We start from the raw sequence: 19,478 nt of genomic DNA, 5'->3' as shown, positions 1-19,478 counted from the left end.
GTTTGTAGCAGCCCACTGGAAACTGAGTGGATGCCCATCAACTGGAGAATGGCTAAATAAGCAATGGTATATGAATGTAATGGGAATGTTATTATTCTATAAGCAATGATGAGTAAGCTGATTTCAAAAAAATATGGGAAGATTTACAAGAACTGATGCTGAGTGAAGTGAATAGAATCAAGAGAACATTGTACATAGTAACTAACACCAAAATAATGTGATGATGAAATGTGATGGACTTGGCTCTTTTCAACAATGTGGTGATTCAAAGCAATTCCAATAGATTTGGAATGGAAAATGTTATCTGCATTGAAAGAGAATTATGCAGACTTGAACGTGGATTGAAGCACAGTATTTTCCCCTTTTGTTATTATTTACTTGTTTTTTCCTCTTTAATCTGATTTTTCTTACACAACATGACAAAGTTTTGCAAAAATGAATGTTGCAAACTATCTTTATGTGTATTTGGAAAAAATAAAATACTATAAAAACTGGGGGGCGGGGAAGAAGGGAAAAGAACAGAAGGAATTGGTACAGTTGGTGTCATATTATACCTAAAGAAAACAAGAAATATTATGTGGGATCAGTGTCATTTCATCTTGTAGTAGTTTTCATGATTATGGTGAGCAAAATGACTACTGTGAAAAAAAACTACCATTTATGTAAAAAAAAATTGCCACAGAAAATGTAGAAAAATCCTATGAAGAAGTTGAAAAGATCTCTCAAATTTAATATCTTGATATCTAATAACTTCAGTGCAAAGTTCGATATGGGAAAATTACCAAAAAACAGAACAAAAATGGAAAATATGGCCCAAGAAAGAGTTCAAAGGTCTGAATTCATTTAGAAGCCGCCCCCCCACCACAACTCTATCTAAAAAAGACATTAGAAGACATTAGATGTGCAGCACACCAAATAGCTTAGTAAAAAAGATGAGACTGATCCTATATTAACATACAGGAAGCAATTAATTGTCCAAGCTAGAGTCATTCCAGAATTTTAGATCACTAACCAGTTGGAACAAAAATGAAATTTTTAGAGAAAAGGATAAAATGAGAAAAAGCTATCATAACAGCTTTAACATCTAAATATTTTGAAGTTGTTAGATCTGAGAAAGTTTTCATCCTTGATTTCTCTGTTGCATTTTAGTGTGTTGATCATCCTCTTCTTTCCTGGTTTTCTATTCTGCTGATTGGTTCTCTTATCTATCTGACAACTCCTTAGTCTTATTTGCTGGGTCATCATTCAAATCAGACATATTTTTTCTCTCCCGCCTCTGTCCTTGGCTCTCTTTTCCCCTTGGTAACATTATTTTCCATGAGTTTCATTATGTCTCTATCTTCCACGGATCACAAGTGTGTGTGTGTGTGTGTGTGTGTGTGTATGCACATACAGGTGCACACATTGACGTTTAAAACAAAACAGAATGCATTATCTTTTCCCCCAACGCTACTGCTCTTTCAAACTGACTTGTTTTTGTTGAGGGCACTGCGATCTTTCCAATCACTGCTAGGTACTGCAAAGTCAGGAGAACTCAAGTTCAAATCTGGCCTCAGACACTTAACACCTCCTAGCTGCTTGACCCTAGGTAAGTCACTTGACCACAATTGCCTTAGCAAAAAAAAAAAAAGAGTACAAACTCATTTTGCAAACTAGTACATTTTCTGCTTCTTTGTCTACCTAAGTCCATTAAAATTTCAGTGAAATAGTCATCTCCTTTGAGAGTCTTTTCCTGATACCTCTAATAATTGGCTCCCTGTATTATAATCATTGTGAATTTTTTAAGGGGGTGGGATGGTACCATATCCTCTATTTATTTATCTATCTACCTACAGAAAAAAGTAAACTCCTTAAAAGGGTTTTGTAATTTTTGCATCCTAAGTACTAGCATAGAGTCTAATGCATAGTGGTTTAATACAAGTCTGTTAAATTGAATTATGAGCATATAATCTCACAAAACTGAAAAGAAATTAGGAAAAATGATACTATAGGACACTTACCTTCAGATGACCCAACTAAGCAAATTCCAAAAGCAGTTATGAATGAAAATTGGAAGGCAAAGAAATAAGACATGAAATAGAATAGATTCACCAGCATTTCTATAGTAGTCTATTATAGAAATGGAAATGGAAAAATGGCTATAACCAAAAAAATACACACAGAAAAAATATGTATAGGAAGTAACAATTTAAAAGCTGGATGATAATTGGTTTTCAAAATATCTTAAAGGAGGAAAAATTACAGAAGAATGAAAATCTCCCCCAAATTCTGACCAAGACATATAATTCCCATATGTCTATTTTCTCATCTTCATAAAAATGTTGAGTAGTTTATTTATGTGTTGAAATGATCTTAAGGAAAATGAAAATTAAAAAAGTCGACTTCTATAAATGATTTTCTACATCAAACCACAGTGACTGAAAGGTAATGACTATATAGAATCATTCTATGTCTTGTTCACTGATAACAAAAAAAATCATATTTTGATAGAAATTGCCTTAAAGGGTAGAGATGCTTTCAATAAGATATGTCCCACAGGCAGGTTAAAATTTGTTGAGTACACAATCACAGAGATAATTTTTGTTTAATAATTCTTTAATTGTTGATAACATAAAATATGATATTCTAATAAAAAACAGAAGACATTTTCATTAAAGGCATATGTGAATGTCAAAGTCACCATATTTCAGTGTCCAAATGAATAAGGGATTACCTATAAGGTTCTTCAGATGTTTCTGTTGATACATGATATTCTGCTGATTGCCTTGTCAATAATAACCATGGTCAAAAGATTTCAACACAGGAATCCACAAACACAAAAAAGACCAGGAGAAGAAAGAATGTATATCATTTAGATTCTAACATAACTTTGAGTGAGTAGCCTACTGAACTACTCCAACAGTACATATATTTTTGATAGATGATGCAGAAAGAAAATAAACTAGGTCCATAACTGAAAAAGGAATAAAGTAGGCTAAATTAAATTTGAGAAGTTGCATAATAAACTTGATCATCCCAGGCAACACCCTGACAAAAAATTTTTGGAATTTTTTTGGTGACTGTTCCATGATTATATATAAATCATGGAACATTATGACTGCAAAAGAATAAAAACTGCAGGTGATCCAAAGAACAAGGAAGAGACACATAATAGTCTAAATAAGCTATATAGTACACTATGATTTCCCAGAAGTAGTATGGATAACCATGGCATGTATCATCAAGAAAAAAATATATGAACAGAGAAAGGAAATAGGCAGGCAACATAGTACAACATCATAGATAGAGCTTGAGTTTTATACTAATAGCTAATACATGTTTAAGACCTAAAAGAAATTTATCTCTATGTTGGAAAGATTCTTAATGAAGCTCTTTTGGAAAGATAAGACAAAAATAAAATGGGATGAGAAGGCTTGTTTGAATTGCAATTTTCCCCAGTAAAGAACCAGATTCACATATCTATTAAAACATTGTAATAGGAAAATTTGGGGACTCAGTTTAAAATAAAAATAACTAGTTAAGAATTCTGATATTCTACCTTGATCAAAGCACAATTTATGTAGATATTTTTTCTTCATATAGTCCTGTCAAGAAAAGTTAAATGCATACTCAGTCCATATGACCTATGAATACTTTTAAAAGCATGCCACTATTAACATACACTGGACTTTTTCTCACTGAGTATTAATAAATATGCAAATGAAATCAAAGGTCCAATTTACAAGGCATAATAATGAAATAATTGAAGTTTGAATGTATAAATTGAGGCTAACCACATATAGCTAGCTATTTGATGAGTGTGTATAAAGTAAATACATATGCCAGACTCTGTCATAAAACATTGCAATTTATTTTGCAGTTATATGTATATTTGTTTTATAATTGGCCTAAATTATTTTTATGCATATTACATTAAATATTAAATTTTTTCCATCTATTGTGAATTGTATGTTACATTTTTCATCTATCTGTATTTACTATAAATAGGTTATAAGTTTCTTGGGGGCTGAAACTCTATTATATTTTGTGGTATCAATTCCACACATAACAAACAAAATTTTGATGACTGACATCATGAAAACCAATTTCACTGGTAAAGATTATGGAAAAGATCTGTAGAAGTAAAGCTGCACCAGCAGATTACTTATGAAGTAAAAAAAAAAAAATCTGCCTCTTCAAAAATGAACACTTTTTTTTTCAAACTGGAAAAAATGAATTTTTAAAAGTAATACTACTTTATAAGAGAAAAGAAATTAAGGAAAACTGAACAAGGTATGATAAAGAAACCACATTCCTTTTTTTCTTAAAGGAATTACACAAAAGTGACTTTGGCAGAAAGAACTTTTTTTTTTTTATTTGGGATTCCAGCTAGATTCAGCTACTCTAAGTTCAAATCTATATCCTTAACTTAAAAAATAAATTAATATTTAAATGACACTACAACTAAAATCCATGCACACATAGTAATCTAAATTATTTTTTAAATGACCTCTTAACATAAGTGAAAGAAACTGCAGAAGTGATCATACTACATATTACATACTACAGTGAAGCTGAAAATAGTACTTGAAATTCTGTTAATATACATTTGAGTTTCTCCCTAGTAAATTGCCACAGTTGTTCATATAATTAAAAAAACATATATATATATATATATATATATATATATATTAATACTTTAAAACATCAATTAAAGCTATTTTATAGTTGGGCTGCCACAACTGTCTAAATATATCATAATCATTTTACTTTTATATAATTTTCTTTCAGTTTTTTTAAAGAGCTAATTTTGCACCATGTAAAAGAAACAGTTGATACTAATTCTGTTTATGTACACATACTGAATATAGATGAAAATTTAAATAAAATTATTCAGACTATTTAGGGCATTTTTCTAGGGCCTTTCATCACTTATGTAGGAATTAGCATGGATTTTATTTATATCATAAATATCTAGCAGATTCTAACATATTTGTGCATATATTTTTATGAGAACATATACATATCTTGAGCACTATTCACTATACACTGATTATCTCAACATTTGTACTATTTTGCCCTTCACTACAGTTACTCTTCCTCCTGGTGCTTGACTTCGCCTAATTTCAATGCATACTTTTCTGTCACCTACAATATCTATTATATGCATCCTGATTATCACCTAGTTCTGTTTTGATTGTGGACTCCCAAGTATTTCTGTGGGTTAGCCTATTCTCATACCAACTTTCTACTCTTTACTCCCAGCTTTTTTTTTTGGGGGGGGGTGCAATTTAGTTTTTGAGCTATGATCCACCATTGCCTTGGCACTAAAACTTAAAAACATCAGATCTTTTCAATTCAAATTATGGCCTTTATGTCTGAATATTTGAGAAATAAGAAAAATTATTTACAAATCTGATAGTGAATCTCAAACATTTACCAGACATGTGATGGTGTGCCTTCTTCAAACTGGATATTCCCTACTGTTTCCAATTCAATGAACAAAAATGGCACCAGTAAACCATATTTTTTCTTCTTTCGTTTGACTTCATTCTGATAAAGTATTTCAATTCTGTTGAAGAAAAAAATACATAAAGGTACTGTAATGAATGAACTACTTTGCCATAATATTTGTATAAACTAAAAAAATTTTACATGTGCATTTTGTGACACACATACCATTTTGTGATTCTTTTTGTTGGATAAAGAAGCCACAAATAAAAACAAAGTTTGGTTCAAAAATTTGGGAGATACCAATTTTTTTTTGACTGAAGCAATTGGGGTTAAGTGACTTGCCCAGGGTCACACAGCTTGGATGTATTAAGTGTCTGAGGTCAGATTTGAACTTAGGTTATCCTGATTTTAAGGTTGGTGCTCTATTTACTGCACCACCTCACTGCCCTGATATAGTAATTTTTAAAAACATATTCTATCCTTAGTAATTAAAATGACCACTGTGAGCTTTACTAATTTTATAACACAACAGCATCAGAAATTCTTTGTAGATTGTAAAGAAATAGCTAACATTTTCACATGATGTCCTACTTAAGAAATAATTAAGAATAAAGTCATATTCATAATCACATTTTCTATGTCTTTTATTTCTGCTGCATACTTTTGATCAAAGTTTATATCTAAACAGCTAAATTAGACCCAAAAAATTGGTATATGCAATATGTTGTTCATCCAGAAATACATAGATGTGTATATGTATAAACATATATGTATATATAGGTTTAGGTAAATCTATACATATGTATATTTCTCTAGTAAGTTCTACTGAAACAAATAAATTTGAATATCTTTAATAAGAGTAACAAAATGATTCTAAATTACATGATTTAACTGCAGGTGAACTAAATGTGAATTCATAATGTGAATTCAAAAATTAAAGGTAGTTTTGGGGTCAATGACATCTCTAAATTTTTCTTATCACCTCATTTACATTCAAACCTAAAGCTTGGCAGGGTACCCTTTCCCCCCTCTTTCCTGGGGATCTGTTCTAGCATCCCCAAATGGCAATGGGAAAAGAAAAAGTGTAGACTCCACTATTCTCAAGGCAATAATAACCACACATATTAATGAACTAGTAGATTAAGAATATGTCTCATAATTTGTTTAATAATACTATGCAGGAAATATTTTCTATCCCTAAATACATAGACTTTATTTTAATTTTTAAACTACATATTATAATATCTGACAATTGTAGCCTTATATAATATTTTGGAATGTAGCATCTCTATAATTCAACAAACATACTCATCTAATTTTTTGTTCCAGAATGCTATCCTTTCATGGAGGGCATTTCGCTTTTCAAAGTATTTTTCAAAATTTGGTTCTTCAATGGGAATTTCATTCTTGGATTTGTCATAGTGAGACTTTTTACTATGATGAGATTTTTCATTGTGCATTTTCCCATTTAGTTGTAGTTCCTCTAATTCTCGTTCCAGCTGTTGAAAAACAACATGCTATGTCAGATAACAAAGTTAAAAGCAAAATATGATAAAGCGAATATTTGTATGATAGATATTATATTTTAACATAATAATATTTTTCAATTTATTAAAATATACACGAAAGTCCTACTCATGACTCATCATGGGTATGTAAATATCTTGAAGTTTTCATGTATGTCACTGAAATATCAGTAGCTTCTGTGTTTGTTGTATGAGCACCACGCTACAGTTCATCATCAGAAAAATAGCTACCAGATGATAATTTCTGTTGGTTGTAACAACTTATAAAGATTGTATACACTAAGATAAGAAAGACTTGAACTCAGTTTCAATAAAAGGATCATGCACATTGATAAATCTTAAATATTTGGAAATACTGAATTAAAATATATAGGTCAACTATCTATTTTGGTTTTGTACAGCAGAAATCTAGCACTTTAGCTAGAATCCTAATTTTCAAAGGTATGGAGAATGTTCTCAAAGGATATGTCATCATAAAAAAACTGCTGACCCTGATTAAATCAAGGATGACATGAAAGTTTTGACATTGATGAAGAATTCTAATTAAATATGAACTTCGACATGAAATGATGTCAAAAAGTTTGATTTTGGCTTTATAATTATAACAGTGTAAAGCATTTTACTATCTACTATGTGAACAAAAAAGATGTAGCAGACATTTTCATAGCTCTCAATTTATTTGGCAAGAGAAAAGATATGTCATAAAATAACAGTATCACAAAGGAATAAACTCAGTATACTGAGTATGGAAGTAATGCATTGTCAGGGGTCTTCTGCTGCCACGGTCACCTTAGTTTGTAAATTTTTTTCTCAAGCAGAAAAAACTATATAGCCTTTTTAACATCATGGATGAATTTCTTGTTAATACTCACAGTCCTAATCACCTGAATTGAACACTTTCATAACATCAGCATTCAATTAAATCCAAGAATTTTTTTTAATAAGACAGGAACTAAAACATTCCTTGAGGAAGAATGAACATTTTTATTTCCACGTAAAAAATTTTGTATTAATTGAAATATCTGGTCTTTCTAATGTTAAGTATCTACTATGGGCAAGGCAATATAAATGCCAGAGTTACAAAGAAAGAAGTGAAAAATATTCTTTGTCCTCAGGTCAAATGAATTCAACTAGGTGCTATTCAATGTAAAACAGATTAACTATAAGATAATTCAATAAGGAAAAAAATGTCTGAGGAATCAAGAAAGACATCCTACAGGTTATATAGTCTCTAAGGTGAAATTTGGAAGAAGTATTCTGAGATGAAACAGTAAAGAGAGAACATACTCTGGGCTTAGGTTTAAAGGGACAATTTATACAAAGGCAGAAAGATCAAAGATTAAGTACTAAAAAGTCAGTTGTTTGAAACATAGAATGCATAGAGGAGAATAAAATAAGATAAATCTGGAAGGGTACCCTTCAAGTATAATTTTTAAGGGTATTAGAGACAGAATTAATATTTCTGGCTGGAAGAGTAAGCTAGATTTGTGCTTTGGGAAAACTGCTTTGGCATTAGCATGGAGGATGGACTAGGAGGGAGAGCAGTTGGGGGATTATTCAGTAGACCAAGAGAAAATTGAACAAGAATGATGATTGTATGTAGAAAGAAGAGATTGAATGTAAAAGGCAGAGACTACATAAAACCTGACAACTGATGAAGAGTATTTAGGAGAAAAAGGAGAGGTTATTTCCAAGGTTCTGGTCTTGGTGATTAAAAGAATAGTTGTGCCATCAACAGAAATAGGAAAGTCTGGAGGAGAGTTGAGTTAAAAGGGATGACAATGAAATGTATTTGGACAAGTGATTTCTAGATATTAATGAGATATCCAGGTATAGGCACTGAACAGTCAGTTGGAAACATAGAACTGCAAGTTCAGGAGTGAGAAGAGACCTAGATGTATAATTTGGGGAGTCATCAGTCTAGTGCTTTAAGGTTTACAAAGTATTTTACAAATACCTTATTTGATCCTCACAAAACCCTGAGAGATGGGTGCTATTATGATCCTCATTTTTACAGGTGAGGAAATAGAAAGGCCAAAATGAAATAATTTGCTGGGGATCACAGAGCTAGGAAGTATCTGAGCCTGGATTTGAACCTGGGTCTTCCTGACTCCTAGTCTAGCACTCCATCCACTGTGTCATGGAGTAAATGAAATTTATGAGAATGAATTAGATCACCAAAGGGAAAAGTATAGGGAGAAAAGAGGGCCCAGGACAGAACTATGCAAGATACCCACATGTAGGATTGTAGATGATGAACCAGCAAAGGACACAAAGAAAGAGTGGTTGGACAAGAGAAGATCCAGAAAAGATCAGTGTTACAGAAGCAAAAGAAAGACAAATATGTATCAAGCTGATAAGATTGAGAATCTAAGGTGTTTGAAGACAGTAAAAGGAGAAGCCTTTGGAACAAGTTTGTGCTAGAATTTTAGACAGATAGATAAATTATAGATAGACGGTAAACAGATAGATAGAGATAGGTATTTAGACACAGACAGATAACTAGATAAATTATTAAAGTATTTTCAACTATGAAGTTTTAACTCCAAAGTTGTTGGTATGTGCGATAGAAAATGCACTGGGTCTGGAGCCAGATTTCTTGGGTAACATAATTTACCAACTGGTTAAATTCTTTTGGCTTCAATTTCCTTTTCTGCAAAATGATAATAAGTTTTGCTTTGCTCACCTAAAAGGGCTCATGGGATTGAAACAGGGAATGTGAAAGTGCTTTTAAAGAGCAAAATACTACATATTAAATGTATGCACACAAATGTGTGTTTGTGTGTGTGTATAAGTTGTAGCTATTATTATTATTACTGTCCTTATTTCAAGACAGCTTCTAAACATTTAGTTAACAAAAAGTTAAATTAATAAAATATTTAATTAAGCGCTTATTAGATATAGAACCATGGCAACGCAAATAGAAAATTATGACATTCCCTGCTCTTGAGCAGCTCATCTTCTAATGGAAAAATAAAACTTATGGAAGAGTTCATTCAGTTGCAAATTAGATTAAAAAGTTCTATGGCCCTTGGTGATAAAAGCAGATAGTCACATCCTTTCTTTAATGTCATTTCCATTAATATCACATCAGTTTCTAATGTAGAACCATTTGACAAAGCCTTTGGTGGCAAGACTTTTTTCTTTCCTCCTGCAAGAATAGTTATGAGACCATTTCTCAGGGGCTGCTTTCTAGAATAAGGGCTACAGATACTTGGTTGGAACCACTGCTATCTAGAAGACTCTTGGGAGATAACGAATCTAAGTTCCTTGGACAAAGGGGTCTTATATATCCCAGTTTTGTAATTAAGGTATTTTTGTGATTTTAGTTATGCCCAGCTCCATGACTCCATTTGGAATTTTCTTGGCAAAAATACTGGACTGGTTTGCTATTTCCTTCACTAGCTCATTTTACAGATAAGGAAACTGAGACAAACAGGATACGTGACCTGCTCAGGTTTATGCAGTGAGGAAGTTTAGAGGCAAGATTAGAAAGTAGGACTTCCTGACTCCAGGCTCAGTACTCTATCCAGCCTACCACTAGCTACTCATTTAAATATGAGTAAAATTTTCTATAACTTTACTCAAGTCATGGATCTTATTTTATTAAGTTATTTTAATGATACCTATGAGTTAAAATTTGATCCCTTGAAGATTTCTAGTTTATTTTTCCTATAACCCTAAAATCCAAAGAATGTCTACTTTGACATTTGAAGTCTTGAATTCAGATTTTCTCAAATATTTTCCTCCTGAGAATTTCTAATTCTGAAGTGGTACACAAATAAACCATTGTTATACAAAAGTAATTTTATAAAACAAACTTAGTGACTTATAAAATACTCCTTTCAATTTACTATATCTTTTAAAATGATTCTTAATATGTAAAAGTCACCTTTTTGCTGTGGTCTCTTCATTTACATGATTTGACACTGAGTTCACATGATTTTGACACATATTCTAATTCTGTAAAACTATACTTTTATCACATTGGATTTTTGAAAAATAGTTTTTCCATAGTTAGCCCATAGAAATTTTTTTTGTTTGTGGTTTTTTTTTTTTTTTTTTTTTTTTTTGGGAGGCAATCAGGGTTAAGTGACTTGCTCAGGGTCACATAGCTAGTAAGTGTCAAATGTCTGAGTCTGAATTTGAACTCAGATCCTCCTAACTCTAGGGCTGGTACTGCCCCTAGTCCATAGATTTTTAATAGGATTTAAACTGGGCTGGTTCCCATTAAAACATGTTTGTCTGTCTCTTAAACTTTTTAACCTTTCATAATGTATAGAATGTTGCAAGATCATGTTAGAACTACTTGTCTTCATTTCTGGAATTCTAGAATAATTATGATTCTCAGCATAACAATATATTTGTCAGAGTTCATCATTTTCTTAATGAGAACAAGCTCACCATGTCCACTGGAAGTAAAAAAAAATCCCTAAACTTTTTTTGTTTCTTTGTTATTTTCATAACTTAATGAAGATCCACAGATCTTCTAAATTCACCCATCTTCTAAAAATATTCCTATAATCCTGAACAAAAGTTAGTTTCTACATGAAAACTATCCTTTCCCAATACTCAGCATTCTAATATTTGGATGGTCTTTTGCTAATTAAAGTATTCTTTCTTCATAGTAGTAATAAACAGTTTTCTTTTTTACTTGTTTTCTTGCTGTTTTCTTAACAGCAAGAAATCAATGTCTTATATAGAGAGATCAATAATTAGCTCTCAAGTTTCCAGGTGCCTCTGAAAATGCTTTCCTGTTTCTAAGGATTAATTAGTTTGTTTTACAATAACAGTTTGGCAGTTTCTGGTGATTTTCAATTTTACTCCCACTTTCTCCTATACTTTAGCATGAAGTATTTTACTATGGACTTAATAATTATAAAAAACACCTGAAAATCAACACAATTGCAGTACCTTTAACAGTCACTGAAGTGTAATCTTTAAGGCACTTTTTTGCAATGACATCCTTCAAAATCACAGAAGTACAAATCCAACAAAAGAGAGCAATGAAATATATTTATAATATGAAATCCAGTATTTAACTAACTGATAGAGAACCATTCCCTAATGGTAGGGAAACCTGACCAGCCTAGCTTTGCCTGGTTAAAGTCAGACAGAACAACAACTCTGAAATGCATGACCTATGCTAATACAAAAAGAAACTTTGTCAAAATTATTGTTTGTCCCACATAACATACTTGGCTGATTTCTTCTTATACTGCAATCACACTATATGACATGTTTAGTTGCTATAAATGGAAAGTTTCTGTTTCCCTTTCTTTTTCACTTTAAAAATACTTTTGATTAATTTTAAAGGCTTCAGGTAAATATTTTTTCTGGCCTTGTAAGATATGTTACATACTTAGACAAGATCAGTCATTCCTATATTTTAAACATAATTCACAAATCGAAATCTTATACTTAGATAATTTTATTTACTTCTGTTTACTCCACAAATCTGCCTACCTTTTCTGATTCTCTTGCATTTGTCTTACTGGACAGTGATGAAAATACCATCCGTGTGTCCCTTTAATCTTCAATTTGTTGTTCAAAGTTCTATAAACTTATAAGAAAAGTTTTGTGCATATATGAATCACCATAAGGGGACTGTCATATTTACAGACTCGATTAGGAGAAGTTTTCTGTCACTTCCTGGACAAATGTCCCAAGATGATAATAGACTCTTGTTTTCAGGTTAACATATAGTTGCCTCAATAGTCTGCAACTATTATTACCCATGACTTCTTTCTTTGACCTTACTGGATAATACCATACCCGTTGGCACCTGTGAATCTCTAAATAGCTACTTCTTCCTCAGAGGATGTGGCTTCTGCTTCTTCAGGAAAAGCAGAAGATATGTGGATGTGCATAACAACTTATAGAGAACTGATTCAGTATAGAAGTCAGTTTTGCACTGCATATAAAGCTTTTGGCTGAATCAAGATGACCTAATTTTGCCACCTGCCTCAGATACTACCTATATGAGGAAAGGAGGGAAGAGAGGCAATGAGCATTTATCTAATAAATATAGTGGGTATTATAGTAGGTAAAAAGTATGCATTACTGCAGGTAACTACAGTAGGTGCTATACACCAGTCACTATGCCAATTTTTTTTTTTTTTTTTTTTTTTTTTACAAATACTGTATCTCATTTGTTTTTCACAAAAATCATGTGGGAAAGGTACTTAAAGGAAGATGCTTAAGGAAAATAAGGCTTAGAAAGCAAATGACTTGCTCATAGTCCCAAAACTATTTGGTGTTTGAGGTTAGATTTGATTTTGGGTTCTCCTGACCCAGGCCCAGTGCTTTATCTACTACTTAGATTCCTCCTTTGTATGATATTGGGTAAATCAATTAATTTCTCAGAGTCTCAGTTCCCTCATCTGTAAAATGGAAATAACAATAGCAACTACTTCAAAAGGTTGTTGTGAAGATCAAATGTGATAATATATATAAAGAGCTTTACAAACTATATAAATGTGAGCCACTATTACAGTGTTGCTCTTAATATTGATATTAAAGTATATGAGTAAGCTTGTAAACACCAATAAATGACCTGAAACATCTGTTGAGATATATATATATATATATATACACATATATATATATATACACCCACATATACATAAACACATACTATTTTATACATCTAAAGCTTTGACTTCAAATGTTTAATTAGATCACAAATAAGATAAAAATACTTCAGAAACTCTGATCCTATGGTCAAGTATAAAAGTCTGATTCCTAATTCATATTTAAAGTGGAAGCTATTAAACTTCTAGTGATCAGTCTACTTCTTAGGGATCTTAAAATACAACAAACCAATATACTCTAACAGAAAAAGCATTATAGAATAAAATAAAAAGGTTATGGTTACTTAAAAATTCTTACCTTATTTTATAATCTAAGAGCATTAAAAATGAATGAAATGTTTTAGCTCTGAAACCAGGAAATATATTATGCCTATAGCTTCCTTAGTTTTCAATAAAAATGCAGGAGAAAAGTTATCTCAACCAAATTTACTAGTATTTAATAGATTCATATAATTCATATACAGACAATTTAGTTTATGACTTTTTTCTTTTATCTGTTCTGTCCTGATATTTTTGTAAATTATTAGGTATAGAATGTAACAAAGTCTGAAATCTAGAAATAGAACATTGTTTTTTGAAGAAGTTCAAATAGATTCAAATTTTTGAAATGTCTACTTTGAGCAAAGCATGCACTGGGTTTAAAATAATAAAAACAAAAAAATACCCATGCCCTCAAGGAAATTACATTCTACTAAAGTAACGCAGGGGAATCTTTTTTTCTGCCAAGGGCCATTTGGAGACTTCTAATATCATCTGCGGGCCATACAAAAGTATAAACTGATAAACTCAGGTTAGTACCTAGCTTTTAGCTCATCATAGCCTGCAGTTGCTTGGCAGGGCCAGATTAAATGATCTAAAGAGCCTTATATGACCTGCAGACAGATGTTCCCCTCCCCTATATTAAAGGATACATAATGCAAACAAATTAGGAAAAACTCATTCATTTGAAGAGAACAAGAATACCAAAACCAGGAAGATCAAGAAAAACTTCCCATAACAGTTAAAATCTGATCTGAGCCTTGAAGCAAGCTAAAGTCTAAAGAACAGAAGTGAAGAATTATCTTGCAATTTCATTCCTATAATGGAAGACAGATGAGGCAAAAACACAAGGTCTGGAAATTATTTATATTTTATTGTGATTTTATTTATTTTTGATAAACATTTTCCGGTTACATTTTAATATGGTTCAATTGCTCTCAGGAGTTTTGAAGGCCACAAGAGCATGAATTTGATATTTCTGCTTTAAGATGACTAGTCTGACAGTGGTGCCTAGATGATAGATAACCTAGATGATACTCTAAATATAAAATGAATAACTTATTTTATAATAGCTCAAAGTAAAATTTTGTATGTTATTCAATAAACAAGAAGAGGAAAATTTGCAATGTTAATGTATTTTCCCAAATAAGTCTAACAAGAATTTTAAAATATTAAAAAACTCACATTTTTTATAATAAAGCTGAGTAATTTTATACGTTCTTCTGGCAATTTCTGCAATTTGCATTTTCTTTCATTCAGCTTCTCAAGTTCCTCATTAAGGTTCCTATGAACACTTTTTATACGCATAGTATAATACATTATTTTTTTCATTGCTGTAGTCTGAAAATGAGAACAGAAGAAAATAAAATTTAAAATAACTGTATTTTTAAAAATATATACTTAAATAGTGATTAAACGAAACTCTTGTGGTCAGAGACAATTTCTGTAACACATTCTACACAATTATTCCAAAGTATTCTAAATGATAAACAACAAAATTTAGCCCATATTATTTTTGTGAAAATGGCAATGGTAACAATGATAGTTGTTAAGGGAGATGATGTAACTCATTAAAAGATACAGTGGATAAAGAAATCAACGCCCTGAAAAACAGAATTAGTGAATGGGAAAAAGAAAATAACTCCTTAAAAAATAAAATCGGTGAGATGGGGGGAAAAATTCCATAGAACAAAACAACTTATTTAAAAACTCAATTGGACAATTATAAAAAAGAAATAAAAAAGTAAATGAAGAAAATAATTCATTAAAAATCAGAATTGAACAAATGGAAATGAAAGACTCAAGGAAATACCAAGAATAACCAAGCAAAACCAAAAAATTTTTTTAAAAAATAGAAAAAATGTCAAATACCTACTTGGAAAAACAACAGACATGGAAATAGATCTAGGAGAGATAATTTAAGGATTACTGGACTCCCTGAAAATCATGATGAAAAAAAGAGCCTAGACACTATGCCCAGATATTATAGAAACAGAAGGTAAAATAGATATTGAAAGAATTAATTGATCACTTACTGAAAGAGATCCCAAAATCAAAACTTCAAGAAATATTGTGGCTAATTCCAGAACTATCAGACTAAGGAAAAAATACTACAAGCAGCTAGAAAAAAACAATTCAAATACAGAAGAGCCACAATAAGGATTACTCAGGCTTTAGCAGCGCCCAGATTAAAGGATCAAAGGTCCTGGAATCTGATATTTTGAAAGGCTAAGAAACTTGGTATGCAGTCAAGAATAAATTACCCAGCCAAACTGAGCATTTTCTTCCAGGAAAGAAGATGAACATTCAATGAAATAGGTAAATTCCATCTATTTCTGATGAAAAAACCAGAACTAAACAAAAAGTTTGACCTCCAAATATAAGACTCAAAAGAAGCATAAAAAGATAAAAAGAACTCTTGAAAACTGTATTTCTGTTATGAGTATATATAAAGAGTACATGTATAATTTGGTTTTACTGTTATAATATAAAAAAGGATCTAGAGGTATAAAGGAAATTGTACGAGAAAAAGGGAAAAGTGGAGGAACTACGACTCACGAAGAGGCAAAGGAAACCTATTATATCTGAGGGAAAGAAGGGAGGGGGATGAACATAGTGTAAATCTTACTCACATCAGAACTGGCTCAAAGAGAAAATATTAGATATATTTGGTTTACAGAGAAACTTCTCCCACCTCATTGAAAAGTGGGAGGGGAAAAGCAAAAAGGGAAGGGGTAGGCTAAATAGAAGGGAATACAGAAAGTAAGGGAAAGGCTTAAGAAAAGGGAGGGACTTCTAAAGGGGGCGAGGGATCCTAAAAAAGGGAGGGCTGTGTGAGGCAAGTGATGCTCAATACTGGGGAGGAGGGTAAGGGGAAAAGGAAAGAGAAAAGCATAATCTGGGGTTAACAAGATGGCAGGAAATACAGAATTAGTCATTTTAACCATAAATGTGAATGGGGTAAACATAAAGCAGATGCAGATAGCAGACTAGATTAAAAGCCAGAATCCTACAATATACTGTTTACAGGAAACACACTTGAAGCAGGGCGGGATATAAAGAGTAAAGGTAAAAGGCTGGAGTAGAATCTACTATGGTTTAGGTGAAGTCAAAAAAGGCAGGGGCAGCCATCCTGATCTCAGATCAAGCAAACACAAAAACTGATCTAATTAAAAGAGATAAGGAAGGGCATTGAATCTTGCTAAAGGATAGCATAGATAATGAAGCAATATCAATAATAAACATATATGCACCAAGTGGTGTAGCATTTAAATTCCTAAAGGAGAAAGTTGCAAGAAGAAATAGAGAGCAAAACTACAATAATGGGAGATCTTTACCTTGCACTCTCAGAACTAGATCAAACCACAAAATAAATAAGAAAGAATTTAAAGAGGTAAATAGAACACAGAAAAGTTAGGTATTATGATAGATCTTTGGAGAAAACTAAATGGAGACAGAAAGGAATACACTTTCTTTTCAGCAGCTCATGGAATCTATATAAAAACTGACCCTATATTAGGACATAAAGACCTCAAATTCAAATGCAGAAAGGCAGAAATAGTAAATCCATCCTTTTCATATCATGATGCAATAAAAATTACATTCAATAAAAAGCCAGGGGAAAATAGACCAAAAAATAATTGGAAACTAAATAATCTCATCCTAAAGAATGATTGGGTGAAATAGCAAACCACAGATACAATTAATAATTTCATCCAAGAGAATGACAATAATGAGATGACATACCAAAATATATGGGATGCAGCCAAAGTGGTAATAAGGGGAAATTTTATCTCTCTAGAGACCTACTTGCATAAAATAAAGGGAAAATCAATGAATTAGGCTTTCAACTAAAAAAGCTAGAAAAAGTGCAAATTAAAAAACCCCCAATCAAACACTAGACTTGAATTCTAAAAAGAAAAGGAGAAATTAATAAAACTGAAAGTAAAAAAAACTATTGAATTAATAAATAAAACTGAGAGTTTGTTCTATGAAAAAACCAATAAAATAGATAAAGCCTTGGTAAATTTGATTAGAAAAAGGAAAATAAAAAATTGTGAGTCTTAAAAATGAAAAGAGAGAACTTGCCACTAATGAAAAGGAAATTAGAACAATAATTAAGTGATACTTTGCTCAACTTTATGACATAAATTTGATACCTTAAATGAAATGGATGAATACCTTCAAAAATATAGGTTGCCCAGATTAACAGAGGAAAAAGTAAATTGCTTAAATAGTCCCATTTTTGAAAAAGAAATAGAACAAGCTATTAATCAATTCCCTAAGAAAAAATCCCCAGCCAGATGAATTCCACCAAACATTTAAAGAACAATTAACTCTAATGCTATATTAACTATCTGAAAAATAGGGATTGAAGGAGTCCTGTCAAATTCATTTTATGACCCAGACATGGTACTGATACCTAAACCAGTAGGATGAAAACAGAAAAAAAATTATAGACCAATCTCCCTAATGAACATTAATGCAAAAATCTTAAACAAAATATTAGCAAAAAGATTACAGAAAATCATCTCCAGGATAATACACCATGACCAAGTAGGATTTATACCAGGAATGCAGGGCTGGTTCAATAATAGGGAAACTATTAACATAATTGACTACATCAATAACCAAAGTAACAAAAACCATATGATCATCTCAATAGATGCAGAAAAAGCATTTGATAGAATCCAACACCCATTCCTATTAAAAACCTTAGAGAGTATAGGAATGAATGAACTCCTCCTTAAAATAGTCAGTAGCATCTATTTAAAATCATCAGTAAGCATCAATGGTGATAAACTGGAACCATTCCCAATAAAATCAGGAGTGAAACAAGGTTGCCCACTATAACCATTACTATCAATATTGTATTAGAAATGCTAGCTTCAGCAATAAAAGATGAAAAAGAGATTAAAGGAATTAAGAGTAGATAATGAGGAAACCAAATTGTCACTCTTTGCACATGATATGATGGTATACTTAGAGAACCCAGAGATTCTACTAAAAAGCTGCTAGAAATAATCCACAACTTTAGCAAAATTGCAGGATACAAAATAAATCCATATAAATCCTCAGCATTTTTATACATCACTAACAAAATCCAACAGCAAGAGATACAAAGAGAAATTCCATTTATAATAACTGTTGATAGTATAAAATATTTGGGAATCTATTTGCCAAAGGAAAGTCAGGAACTACATGAGCAAAACTACAAAACACTTTTCACACAAATAAATTCAGATCTAAACAATTGGAAAAATATTAAGTGTTCTTGATAGGTCAAGCAAATATAATAAAGATGACAATGCTACCTAATCTATTTATTTAAAGCTAGATCAATCAGACTTCCAAAAAACTATTTTAATGACCTAGAAAAAATAACAACAAAATTCATCTGGAAGAACAAAAGGTCAAGAATTTCAAGGGAACTAATGGAAAAAAAAATCAAATGAAGGTGTCCTAGCTGTACCAGATCTAAAATTATATTATAAAGCAGCGGTCACCAAAACCATTTGGTATTGGCTAAGAAATAGACTAGTTGATCAGTGGAATAAGTTTGGTTCACAGGACAAAATAGTCAATAACTATAGCAATCTAGTGTTTGACAAACTCAAAGATTCAAACTTTTGGGACAAGAATTCGCTATTGAAAAAAACTGCTGGGA

At 31.5% G+C, this 19,478-nt stretch overlaps 1 protein-coding gene across 4 annotated transcripts in view; it reads right to left on the bottom strand.

Annotated features, from left to right (window-relative positions):
- Positions 1-19,478, bottom strand: part of LRRC9 (leucine rich repeat containing 9) — a 184,250-nt gene that overhangs the window by 138,480 nt on the left and 26,292 nt on the right. For 3 of the 4 annotated variants that reach the window (XM_031952674.1, XM_031952676.1, XM_031952675.1), the window contains exons 8-10: positions 14,996-15,151; positions 6,742-6,932; positions 5,420-5,551 (exon numbers count right to left, since the gene is read on the bottom strand). In XM_031952674.1, coding sequence (XP_031808534.1) covers positions 5,420-5,551; positions 6,742-6,932; positions 14,996-15,151 — 479 coding nt within the window. Of the gene's footprint in view, positions 1-5,419; positions 5,552-6,741; positions 6,933-12,425; positions 12,523-14,995; positions 15,152-19,478 lie in introns of those variants that run through there. The other variant, XM_031952678.1, reaches the window with a different exon arrangement.

The sequence above is a fragment of the Sarcophilus harrisii genome, chromosome 2, assembly GCF_902635505.1.
Source record: "Sarcophilus harrisii chromosome 2, mSarHar1.11, whole genome shotgun sequence".
NCBI lineage: Eukaryota > Metazoa > Chordata > Mammalia > Dasyuromorphia > Dasyuridae > Sarcophilus > Sarcophilus harrisii.
The sequence above is the reverse complement of the archived record's forward strand: the minus strand, read 5'-3'. Positions and strand labels throughout refer to the sequence as shown.